The sequence below is a fragment of the Zootermopsis nevadensis genome, unplaced genomic scaffold, assembly GCF_977971745.1.
Source record: "Zootermopsis nevadensis isolate Lab colony 2312 unplaced genomic scaffold, Znev_1.0 Znev_ptg000005l, whole genome shotgun sequence".
NCBI lineage: Eukaryota > Metazoa > Arthropoda > Insecta > Blattodea > Termopsidae > Zootermopsis > Zootermopsis nevadensis.
In genome coordinates, this window is record NW_028259137.1 from 4,494,128 (window position 1) to 4,506,468 (window position 12,341).

At 35.9% G+C, this 12,341-nt stretch overlaps 2 protein-coding genes across 2 annotated transcripts in view; one reads left to right on the top strand and one right to left on the bottom strand.

Moving 5' to 3' along the window:
• LOC110835180 (uncharacterized) overlaps positions 1-11,785 on the bottom strand; it is a 160,206-nt gene extending 148,421 nt beyond the window's left edge. The window contains exon 1 of the mRNA XM_087343410.1: positions 11,529-11,785. The gene's annotated coding sequence lies outside the window, so the exon portion shown is untranslated. The remainder of the gene's footprint in view (positions 1-11,528) is intronic.
• On the top strand, positions 433-11,945 carry LOC110835178 (sodium channel protein Nach). The gene is made up of 10 exons (XM_022075130.2): positions 433-750; positions 2,441-2,641; positions 4,414-4,567; positions 4,743-4,906; positions 5,310-5,400; positions 6,371-6,659; positions 8,096-8,149; positions 9,743-9,854; positions 11,115-11,215; positions 11,779-11,945. Exons 1-10 carry the CDS (start codon positions 554-556, stop codon positions 11,943-11,945), a joined length of 1,530 nt encoding a protein of 509 aa, XP_021930822.2. The 5' UTR covers positions 433-553.
• The last annotated feature ends 396 nt before the right edge of the window (positions 11,946-12,341 follow it).

Sequence of the window (12,341 nt, forward strand, 5' to 3'; positions counted from 1 at the left end):
ATTTCATTTTATTTTATTAAAAAATTTAGGGCACACGTAATGACGCATATACGAACATCAATATATGTAATGATACGATATAATCATATCGCATGATAAATTTCGTTAAAAGGAGTTTAGTCACAACGTGAACTTTTATTTTATATAAAAAAAAGACTGAATTAAATAAACTTCAGTCTGATACTTTTTCTCATCGATATTAATTTCTGCCTTTGATCTATTCGAGCAGAAAACGAGATCACTCCTTAGCAGTTAATATTACGCATCATAATAGTATTCCCTAATAACAATAATAATTATTACAATTATACGTAGTAACAATTAAATATCAAAATGTACTGGAATGCTAACTTAACATGATTATACGAACCAATACAAACTCTTATCTAGATCGGTCACGGTTCGTTTCAGAACGGGATGGGTCGGATTCTTATCTGTGCTCGGTGTCCTCTGTCGTCCACTGTCTCGCGCAACACGCGACAATCATTTTACCTTATGCGTCAGTAAAGCCAGAGGGAAACTTGACTTTCCAGCCGATCCCTGACTTCGGAGGATGGACCTTCGTTACCACCACAAGACGGTCACAAGGAGAAGGCAATTTCAGTCGAAGCCAGTCACTTCTAGTCACGAAAACATCGTCCCGCCGTCATGGAAGGACATCTGGCGTGATTATATCACAGAAGCGTTTCGTAATACGACATTTCAAGGTCTCGTCTACTTCACATACACGAGGCGACATCCCCTGGAACAGTAAGTTCTTCTTCTTCTTCTCCTTCCCGTTCAAAGAATCAGTTCCGTAACCGAAGGAATTATCTGCATCTCTTTCTTGGACGCCCAATGTCCCGTTTTCCAGAAGTTTGACTAGAATTTGTTTGCGTCAGGAGACATTAGGTCACTTATTTTACCGACCTCTTATTTCTTATAGCATTACTTACATGTTACATCTCCACCTCTCATTTCATCTCTTAGCGAAACTCCGAAAACGGATCTCAGATATCTCATTTCCTATCTTCCTTCTGTCTCCTCTTAACACCCACGTTTCGCAGGCTTCAAAATGAAGTTATGAAATCGTAATTTTATTTATTTATTTTTCCCCCCCCCAAGTATATTTTAATGCATCCATTTTGGTTATTCGTACGTCTTGTATTACTATACATTATAGTGTTATATAATTTTAATATTTTATTCAGTTTTGTAAAATTTTCTTGTAAATGTTATTCTCTTTCTGCCAAAATTACCTCGTCATCCGAAAATAGCATCTCTTTGTGTCCATCAACACAGAATAAAATTATTGCATTAGTGTAATTTTAAACGGGTAAAATATCATTAACACAGATATTAAAAAATATGGCGTCGAGCGAACTGCCCTGAGAAACTATTGTCCTCTCTCATAAGATGAAAACACATTATAATACGTAATATTAATAATTAATAAAAAGAATTGAATTATTAACCTCGCTTGTATACATATTTTTGGGACATTCTGTATATTCGGCATTACTCAAGACTAAACGAATGTGTTATGTACGCTTTATCAACTGTGTAAGCTGTAGAACCTCCATATTTCAAGCCTAATAATTTGGAGTTCCCGAAGTTGAAAATATATTCTTGTCAATAAGATTTATCAAAGAATGTGCCGAGAGAATTGGTATTTAATTCAGTGGGAATACTTGGTCTTTGCCCGGTTTTGGGCCCTACCATCATGCGAGAAAATAGTTTAATACTAATTATTTATCAATTATTTTTAAAATAAATTTGTGAATTTCTCGCTTTAGGCATTTAAATAATATGAGAGTATTGGGTCGGCAGGTAATGCGCTCGATTTCAGAATGAAATGAAGGCCTTACCCGGACAAGAAATACCAGCTTTATATAATTTGTAGCTTAAGTGCGTCATGTTTGTGTTGAAACCAAATATATATTTATTATCACAGTCTATACACAAGACGAAAAATACTAAAATGCAATGCAAATATTAGATTTAATAAAATATGTTTTAAAACACTTAAGCTACAAATTATATAATAGTCATAAAAATTGCGTATATCAATTTTTAAATTTAAGATGAAAAATACTAAAATGCAATGCAAATATTAGATTAAATAAAATATGTTTAAAAAAATACGTTTGTGTATAGACTGTGATAATAAATATATATTAGATTTATATAATATTTAAAAAATCCAGTTCGTACCTCAAAGAAAATATAATACATGTCTTTTAACTACTATCAAGCTGTCTCAGCTGTTGAACGAAATAATTTTTGCTTGAAGTGACAATCATACGAAACACATAAATACACCTCATTTATTAACAACGACAGTCTTTTCTTTTCTTTTCAGAGTAAATTGGGTTCAGGAACTTATTGTATATGTGAAAGCAGTTTTACCAACATTTTCCAGGTTTGTTCAGTTTTTAATGTTATCTCTTATCGGCCGCAGTTTCGTGTGGTTTCTGTGTGTGTCCGTGGCTGTTGGCTGTGCAGTGGCGGTCAGTTTATCAACCTGGAAACGTTACCAGGACAACCCTACAGTCATATCACTGGAAAATAACTACAGAGACTGGAACATTTCTGTTGCTGCTGTGTACATCTGTCCTACGGAGACGATTGACGAAGAAGCTCTGGAGACAGTCTTAAAGGGGTTAGTACAGCAACCAACTTTCTTCCGTGGTTTATACCAAAGCCTCTTTAACTCTTTGAAGTCGAAGCTCGTCTAAATATTACGTATTTAGGAATTCAGTCCGCACCGCGAAGAAAACACAACTCCTCACCTTTAAAAATATCAACTGGTTAACCTTTTGAAGTCAAAGCTCGTCTAAATATTACGTATTTAGGAATTCAGTCCGCACCGCGAAGAAAACACAACTCTTCACCTTTAAAAATATCAACTGGTTAACCTTTTGAAGTCAAAGCTCGTCTAAATATTACGTATTTAGGAATTCAGTCCGTACCGCGAAGTAAACAAAACTCTTCACCTTTAAAAATATCAACTGGTTAACCTTTTGAAGTCAAAGCTCGTCTAAATATTACGTATTTAGGAATTCAGTCCGCACCGCGAAGAAAACACAACTCTTCACCTTTAAAAATATCAACTGGTTAACCTTTTGAAGTCAAAGCTCGTCTAAATATTACGTATTTAGGAATTCAGTCCGTACCGCGAAGTAAACAAAACTCTTCACCTTTAAAAATATCAACTGGTTAACCTTTTGAAGTCAAAGCTCGTCTAAATATTACGTATTTAGGAATTCAGTCCGCACCGCGAAGAAAACACAACTCTTCACCTTTAAAAATATCAACTGGTTAACCTTTTGAAGTCAAAGCTCGTCTAAATATTACGTATTTAGGAATTCAGTCCGTACCGCGAAGTAAACAAAACTCTTCACCTTTAAAAATATCAACTGGTTAACCTTTTGAAGTCAAAGCTCGTCTAAATATTACGTATTTAGGAATCCAGTCCGTACCGCGAAGAAAACACAACACTTCACCATTGCAAAGATCAACTGGTTAACGCTTATACTCTTGGAACCAAAAGTTACCGTCACAATTCAATTTGATTACGAAATGCTGAAAACATTTATCTCAGCTTCATAGTCAAATGCGTTTTAAATGACTAGTAGAGACGCTATCAATTTCATATCATTGTGACGTCATCCACACTCAACGTTATTGGCCGATACCTGTACAATTGTGATGGACTGGTACTTTCTAGAGGTATATTTTCCGAAGCACTTATCTGATATATTCATATACCGAATAAATAAATAAAGGTTATTTTGAAACAATGGAACATGTAATCCCAGTCTTTTATGTTTAATGCTGTATAATCAATAAAGTACTCAGCAAAATTCAAAGAGCTGGCACAATATTAATTTAACCTAGTTATAAAAATAATGAACTCAAATTTATAAATATTATTCTAATTAGCTACACCTTATTAAAATGCAGTGAAATTCTTTCGAGGCATAACAATTATCAGTAAAGTGAGATGCTAAAGACATGATAAAAGGGAATCGATACCCGGCAGCTGTATCGATCTTTTACTTTAATAACAGCTGATTAATTTTTGTACCGTGGTTCGTGATTTCTGTTACGTTGTTTTTTAAATATTCACTTTGTACGTCTTGAGATTCGGAAATGGATGATAAACAAGCATTGAACCCAGTCTTATCATTACAATCACAAATAGGATTAATGTCCATTTTATATCTCAGATGTATTTAATGAAATAAATATAGCCAATAATAATGTGTTTATGTTTCGTTAGCAACCAGAATTTTTTGAGGTCTGTAACATTATCGTCTTTCAATAAGAACATCCCACCCTTGACATAAATTAAACATGTTGAAAAGAATCTGGATGAATTGTGGTAAACTTTACGTCACTGGATGTATAAATAGATTTTCTTTCTCGCAGACTCACGAACTCTACTCAACCAAGTGATGTTGAGCGACTTAGAAAGTTTCTGATTACCCTTGCCAAACTTAATCATGACAATTTGGATACTGTGGAGGAGTTTGCAGGTTATACGGAAATACATCCGAGTAACTACACGAAATTAGTCGACGAGGTACGTGGACACTTGTTTTTAACTTCGCTGATTAATGGCCAGCCTGTTTATTTCTTAACAGCGTTAAGAATTACAATTTTTTTTTTTTACTATTGATGGAACTCACAAATTTAAATTACATAAACATCTGAAAATTGTTTCGTAACATTGAAACATGACTCGGTGTACTTTGTAGGTCTCATTCAAGTTCGAATATTATTCTGAAGAAGAAAAAGAAGAAGAAGAAGAAGAAGAGACGCCAGAAAACGAAAATACAGACGCCAACCATGAAGTTCTCCTTCCAATCTTGACCGAATACGGAAGGTGCTATGCATACAATTCACAGTTGGCAGCATCGCAGTGAGTTAAGCAAAATATGGTCACAATTAAGTGCTCGGACTGTACTATTAGCAGACTACCTCTTGAATACCAGACGATGGATAATATCCCCGAATTTAGCAACCCCCGAGTAGACTACTTGTTTAATGGATGTAGGTCTCTCATTGATTTGACCGCCGCGACATTGAGGATCTTTAGACTCAAACTGCTGATTACCAGCGTTTCAGAGGTCCTTGCTGCCTCCATCATCAGGGCCTCTGAAATGTTGGTAGAAGATAGCAATCTTCCTGTTAAAAAAAGTCAGTATAATCGTATTATTATTATTATTGACTTTTGGGACTATTTTACGAGTGACCCAGATATTCCTCCGCTGCGCAGAAATTAACCGCTCCATTTGTACTTGGAATGATTTCTTTCTTTATAGACTCACGAAGAAACGTGTACCCCTAATCGTTGAATCGCACTTGGAATCTGGAAATTCCAAAAGTATTTCCCACATCAACAGCGCGTTCACTGTAAGTACCTCGCTCAACTTACGTTAAATTCAGTTCTAAAATATTTCTTTCGCAGATATTTTAACTTTTTAGTCGTCGTATTTTAAGAATTCACAACTTTAAATACTTTTAAATCTTTGTGTACATAATAATTGCTTTATCTAATGACAGGTCCTCCGTCCCACTGGTAATAACGGGTCTCTTTCCGCCATCTTGTTATTTAATGACGATGTACATTCTTCCACATAGTTCGTACTTCGTCTTAATTAAACATAAAACATGCATACAAACAAAACTGTTTACACTTAGAAGGACACTAATTCCAATACACTACACGGTATGCAAAGTTTTAAGTCTTAATTAAATCATTATCTGCTGGGTTTTTCTCGTTTTACAGTTTTATCAAGTTATTTTCCCTCCTTCAACTTTTATGAATTAGGCAACCTGCTTAGTTCGATTCATAATTAATTTATAAAACTATAAATACTTTCAGAAATTCTATCGGACTCGTTTGACAATTGATCGACCCGTATCGAGGTTTATCCGCACAAAGGACATAGATCATCTCACGAGTAGAATTCAAACGCCCCGATCACATATTCGCCCTTTATCAAATAAACCACTCCGATCTGTAGCTTTCATGAAAGATAAACATATTTCGTTCTTCCATGATATATTCATCTTTTGCGTCGTACAGTCTCCAAGACTGTAAAAATATTTAGGTATACAGAATTCGTAGTTTTAACAGCAGGGTCATTTTATGAAATTGTTATATTTCGTAATTTCTTGTTACGATTTCTCCAGGTACGCCTTGCACAAATTATTTTTTTCCCCTCACGATTACTGTAATAGACACATTGCATCAAATCAGTGCGCTTAATTCTTATGTCGAATAATGTAATTCGTGTTGTGTTCGTAAGACAAATCAGTAAATATCCAGTGTCAATGTCATTACTTAACGTGCAGTTGCGTCGTTGATATTTTTTTACAGGTATATTTCAAGAACCCGTGGGAAGTTCCCGGGATTGGAGCCTTGAACCAAAAACTGTTCAACCCTTTCATGTACAGGAGTAACGCAAATATGAGAGTAATTATCACGTACGCTACAGACGACGTTCGTAATCTACGCGTCGATCACCGAAAGTGTCGCTTCAGGGACGAGTCCAATTTGGCGATAAGCGACATCTACTCGGTGAACCTCTGCCAAAGTCAGTGTCGAGCTGAAATGGCGATCAGACTTTGTGGTTGTGCCCCGTTCTTCTACGTCGGAGTCGAACGGGGTAAGGAGAACGAAATTCTGTTCTAGTGACGTAAGAGACAAATTTCTTCCGTGGCCTTGAGGCAGGCAAATTTGGTGACGCCTACTATACCATACAAAAATTTGGAACTGTAACATTTTCTTACATTTCGATTTTGACTTAAACTCATTATCGTGATAAACGAGGCTCTAAAGACCGAGTGGCGTAACTTTTACATCCGCTGTAGAAGAAATGCCTGTATCTAAAGCCAGGTGTAGCTAAAGGCTATTTTTACCAAGAATTCTTTCGTTATGAAAAATTAATTATCCTTAGAAGATAACTGTTCCCGATGCTTTTCGCCACGGATCATATCTTAAAACACTTCATAAACGTCATTCGGTTGAAGACTACATCGACCCCGTGCCTTTCAAATCCCTACAATCAGTAATTAACAACAAGGCGAAGGCACAAACTTATGAGCCGAAGCGATATTAGTACACTCTAGTACGTAGTCATGAAATGTTTAAAAATAAACTTTTCATTGGTAGCTTCTGTAAAATATGAAACATGACATCCACGGAAACTTTTAAATGTGGGCTTACATTTCAGTTTCAAGCCGAGTTACTGTATGAATGGATTATAAACTATTATTAATTTTCTATAAATTTTATTGTAATTGACTTCAAAATGTGTACGATATCAATCGATAAAAATAAAGTACAATTTCAACTAGGATTCGATTATATGACTATCAGCTAACAAGCTCCCGAAGCTAACCAATGAGTTAAACTATTTTTTTTTTTTAAATTTAAAACTTGCAATATTTAATTATATCATTTTCAACAAAAGTATCTGTGCAACTGGAAATTTATGCCCAGAACTCCTTGTACCAAGTTCTTATAGATTTGTTTACAGACTTCACAGCCGTGTATAACCGTTGCAGAAAAAACAATTTGTGAATTAATTAAATAAACAAAATTTGGAGACGCGGCTACCCAAGCGGTGACGTAGAGCTTTCTGCTGGAAAGCAGGTAAAAGCTTAAAATCCATAACATTAAATTATAAACATATAATTTAATTTAAATGTCCTTAATAGACATCTATAAGGTCCACTGATAAATCACATTCAGATCATTTTTATAGACTGAATTCCTCAGACATGTTTATTCACATTACGTAAGCCACAAGCCACACATCGTTTAACTATCTCTAAAACACGTGAAGATCGATTAAGAATATGGTGACGTCAGAGACAATCTTCAAAATATTGGATCATAAATCCATAGTTACATTGCTGACAGCCCAATAACAGTTTAATTGCATTCAGTAACCACGAAAGCTTAAGATCTTTATTAAACATCCACTTTTGAAGTTTGTTCATTAAATTTCTGTTTAAATTTCGCATCACAACGTTTCTTTTAAATAATTACAACTAACAGCACACTCGAAGTTAAGTTTGTTTGAAATGTTTGTTCCAGCTCACTACAACATATGCGACGTGCAGGGAATGATTTGTCTAGTGGATCACGTGAGTACGTGCACACTCACACTATTTAAATACCATCGACCATTAATATTTATAAACATAAGCCACGTTCTTTATCTGTATTGGAAGTATCCAAAACACTCTGTATATTTTAACCTGAGAAACGTACATTCTGTGATATCAATCAGAGGTTAAATGTCTGCTGAAATAAATGTAGCAAGCTGTACCACCAGACTTACAATTACCTTGACATGGAGAATCGAAATACCTGCGACCCGGAATCATAGAAAACTTACAGTACTTTATTTTCACCCCCAAAAGGGTATATTCGGGAAGGTTCGTCCACACTCGTGGTGACACCCGTGTCTGCAGATAACTCGAGAACATAGCTCCCCTTTGAACGATGTCGTAAAACGTGAGAAGTCTGCAGACTACGAACTGACGTCAAAGAATACAGCATCTAATCGTTCCCGAATAACATCGCAAAAACTTTTCAAAATTCTAGAAATACCTCATGGTTGTCTTTCCCTAAAGACGTATAAATTTGGGACGTATCCACAGTGATATCAAAATGAGATACTCTGTCACCAGGATTCACCACACACTTTGAAATCCAGAGATGAAATTGGCATCGTGTGTTAAAAAGCTCGGTCGTCCTCTAGAATCTTACGTAAAACGTAGCAATTAGTGTCCAAGACACTCTATAGAAATCGTAATATAAATATAGCTCGTTAAGAGGCTTCTGCCTGAGGAAAACAGAGATGTGCACTCTGTGGACTAGCGTAACGTTATGAAAACTGTTTAGTATATTTGATCGATGCCAATATATCAATGAATTTCACGACATTATTTTAGTTTTTTAAAATAACAGCCACTCGTATTTAAAACTACACTAAATTAGTGCTGTCTGGATGACACTACAAGTTGCCTCGATACTAAGCATCTTTGGTAATAAAGGAGTAATCAATTTCTTGCAAATAACACTCGTTAAAAAGATAATAACAGAAATAAACATTAATGTTTAAGAAATAATATAACAATTATTTATTTTAATCCGTCTTATCACAATATTTAAAATTTCTTATAATTAAGGTAATAAAATATAATTGATGTTCCATATCGATTGATCTATTTACATTTTGGAACATTTACACATTTTTGTTCCAAAATGTAAATCGATCAATCGATATGGAACATCAATGATATTTTATTATCTTAATTATAAGAAATTTTAAATATTGTGGTAAGACGGATTAAAATAAATAATTGTTATAATATTCACAATATGACGCAATTACACTATCTTAATAATATAACAGAAATTATTATCAGTTTATTGTGTATAATTCGTGGTTCGGACTTTAAAAAGTTAATAATTCAACGTGGTCGATCACACTGACACGTGGAAACATCCCCCGTCTACCTTGGATGTCGAGACAATTTCGCAATTACTTGCAGCTTTTAGAAAAATAACCCACATTTCACTTTACTACGTAAATACGAGAAGGCAGACTTCGTTTATCGCCTAATAGAAGCTTGGAAGAATATTTCAGATAAGTCATTACCTCGGCCCGACCTCGAAAAATATCTTTGCGCGACACAAAAACAAGTTATCCCCAAAATGTGTTACTCCTTTCAGAAAAGTCTAAATCCGACGGTGACCACAAGACGAGGGACAAACATTCCTGTGCCTGTTACCCCACCTGTGAGAGCGAGGAATACGTAATCGAAGACACTACAACTGAAGAATCGTACGTATTCAATGTTTTTGTGAAAAGAACGTTTTCTGGGTTCGTATTAAAAGGCTGATAACTTCAAATTAACGTGCAACAGATATTAATCACAAATCAATTACTTAATTAAGTCAGAAGCCAGAGAGAATTATCCGCAAGCCGACGATCAAGATTGTCTATTATAATTTTAAGTAATTTTACCATCAACACAAGAATACAGTTAAAAACAAATGTACAGTAGTCGGTGCCCAACCGTGCGTTTCGCCTACGTCATACCTTGGGGGGGGGGGGGGGTAGAAGGAAAACAACGCACGTACTACGCAAACCAAAGACATTACCGACGTACGAAGCAGAACAGTGAGCTACAAAGTAATACCGCTGGGGTCAATGTTTTCAGTACTGACAGTATATACTTCGTCCCGACTGTCTTGGTCTTTCAAGTCTTAACGTTAATACAGTAGATTCCGGTTAATTGGGCCGTCTCTTAATCGGGGAAGCCATTCATTTGGGGTAAATCTTAAAAGAACAAACATTTTTAACTCTTTACGTGGAACTTCGCGTAATTGGGCCAAAGATTTCCAGTCCCGATGCGTCCCAATTAACCGGAATCCACTGTATTTACGTATGAGACCAACGGCGTTAGCATTTATTTTTCCTGGGAAGGCAGAATTATTATTTAATAAGATTCAGTCTCAAAAGTGCGCCTTACTAACATATATACAGTTTGGCTCGTGAGACACGCCCGTATTTAAGAATAAAAACAAATAATCCGTTCCTAATAGGAAATTTATAATTTAGATTCACGTTGTGTCGAATTTTCAACTTGGTAACACTTACACGTCTGTCAACATAACTGCACTTTATACTACATCAACACAACGACGTTTAGACTATTCAGACATCTGTAGGTACCACTTAAATATTAGAATATAACTGAGGATGAAGACAGTGTGTTCCTCTTAAACGCTTGTATCTTACGTACAAGTTCACACAGAATTGTAGCATAAAAGACTCAATACGTTTACAGGGTATTTTAATATTTTGGGTTTAATTTTTAGCTGAATCTCTGTGGAGTGCCTTATAAGTTCGCTCTGTCCGTCTGTACGGCTGAATGAATTTCTGTGAAATTTGGTACAGACGTTTTGCTATTGGAGACTAGTCCAAACACATACATTTTAACATTCTGTAACTCGTAAGACCAAAATAATTCGTCTTTTGTTTCAAAGAACCCGACTAACTGAATGGAGCCATGGCCGATTACATAATTCTGTGTTGCAGGGAACATGATACCGGCGGGACGAAGCTTTCTTGGTGCGTACCGAACTACCCCACCGTTAGGATGAAGAGAGACATTCTGTTCACGCTACCCGACATGCTAGGTTTGTACAAAATTTGGAATCGCCGACCAACATTATTTCTTTATTAAGTCAGCTGAAATTAACTAAAAACTAACTCCCTGGCAGCAGATATCGTCACAACTCTTTATATTTAAAATATATTATTATCGGTAAACCAAGACACGAACCCAGGAGTTTCCGGCGTTGATATCTTACGACAAAACAATCAATTATGCGTGAATGTTGTTTCATCAGACCATAAAATATGTTTCCTGATTATGTTCATGTCCCAACACAAAAGATCAAATGCGTACATAACACAGTATTAGTGAAACAAAAGGTTGATTTTACTTACCCCTCCTTCCCGATGTCTTCCTGCCATGGGACGACTCAGTAAAACAGCGAGACCACCGATCACTGTCCACCGCTTTGTCGCACGGAGTAATTTCGTAGTTCCAGAGCTATACGTCACGTCCTATAACTTTTGGTCCTCCCACAGTTCCCTGTACACAATTCTTCCTTTCGCATTTTCGTTTTTCTACCATTGCCTAATTTTTGTAACACTCTGTACATAAGATACTGATTCGTATGTGTCAACATTTCAGTGGCTTTTGGAGGTACTGCTGCTTTCTTCCTTGGCTGCAGTGTGCTGAGTGCAGTAGAAATATTCTACTATTGTACTCTACGTCTCTACTTTTATCTACTTGAAGTTCGTCGACAAAGAACAAGGTACATCCAACATGACTCAAGGACGCGTGTACCGACGTTCTGACTGGCACGTGCGGTAAAACGGAACGGAGCTGCCACCTCTCGGCCCACGGCAGAAACACAATGGCTACGAAAAACGAAAAATGTTTGCACACTGAAAAAAAAACCCGGAGAAAATAAGGTTAGAAAACACACGCCAGCTTAATCAACGAAATACCTTTAGCGAACTTTGTTTATACATTACAGACTATTCAATGTGCGCTGTATATAATATACAATGCGAAAAGCCTCGTAACCTCTTGATTTTAAATAAAGTCTTCGTAAACTAAAATATATGCTATTCTACACAATGTCTAAGTTTATAAATTATTTGTTCTTAGACATACCTTCGGTTATTGTTCCGTCTTTCCGCTGGTTCGTATCCTTTGAGCTTTCTATCTCATAGTACCTGTTTCACAGA

Coding starts and splice junctions, on each gene's coding strand:
- LOC110835178 (XM_022075130.2), top strand. CDS start 554: ATGGACCTTCGTTACCACCACAAGACGGTCACAAGGAGAAGGCAATTT. Junction 5,401..6,370: donor ACATCAACAGCGCGTTCACT/GTAAGTACCTCG, acceptor ATTTTTTTACAG/GTATATTTCAAGAACCCGTG. Junction 11,216..11,778: donor CACGCTACCCGACATGCTAG/GTTTGTACAAAA, acceptor TCAACATTTCAG/TGGCTTTTGGAGGTACTGCT.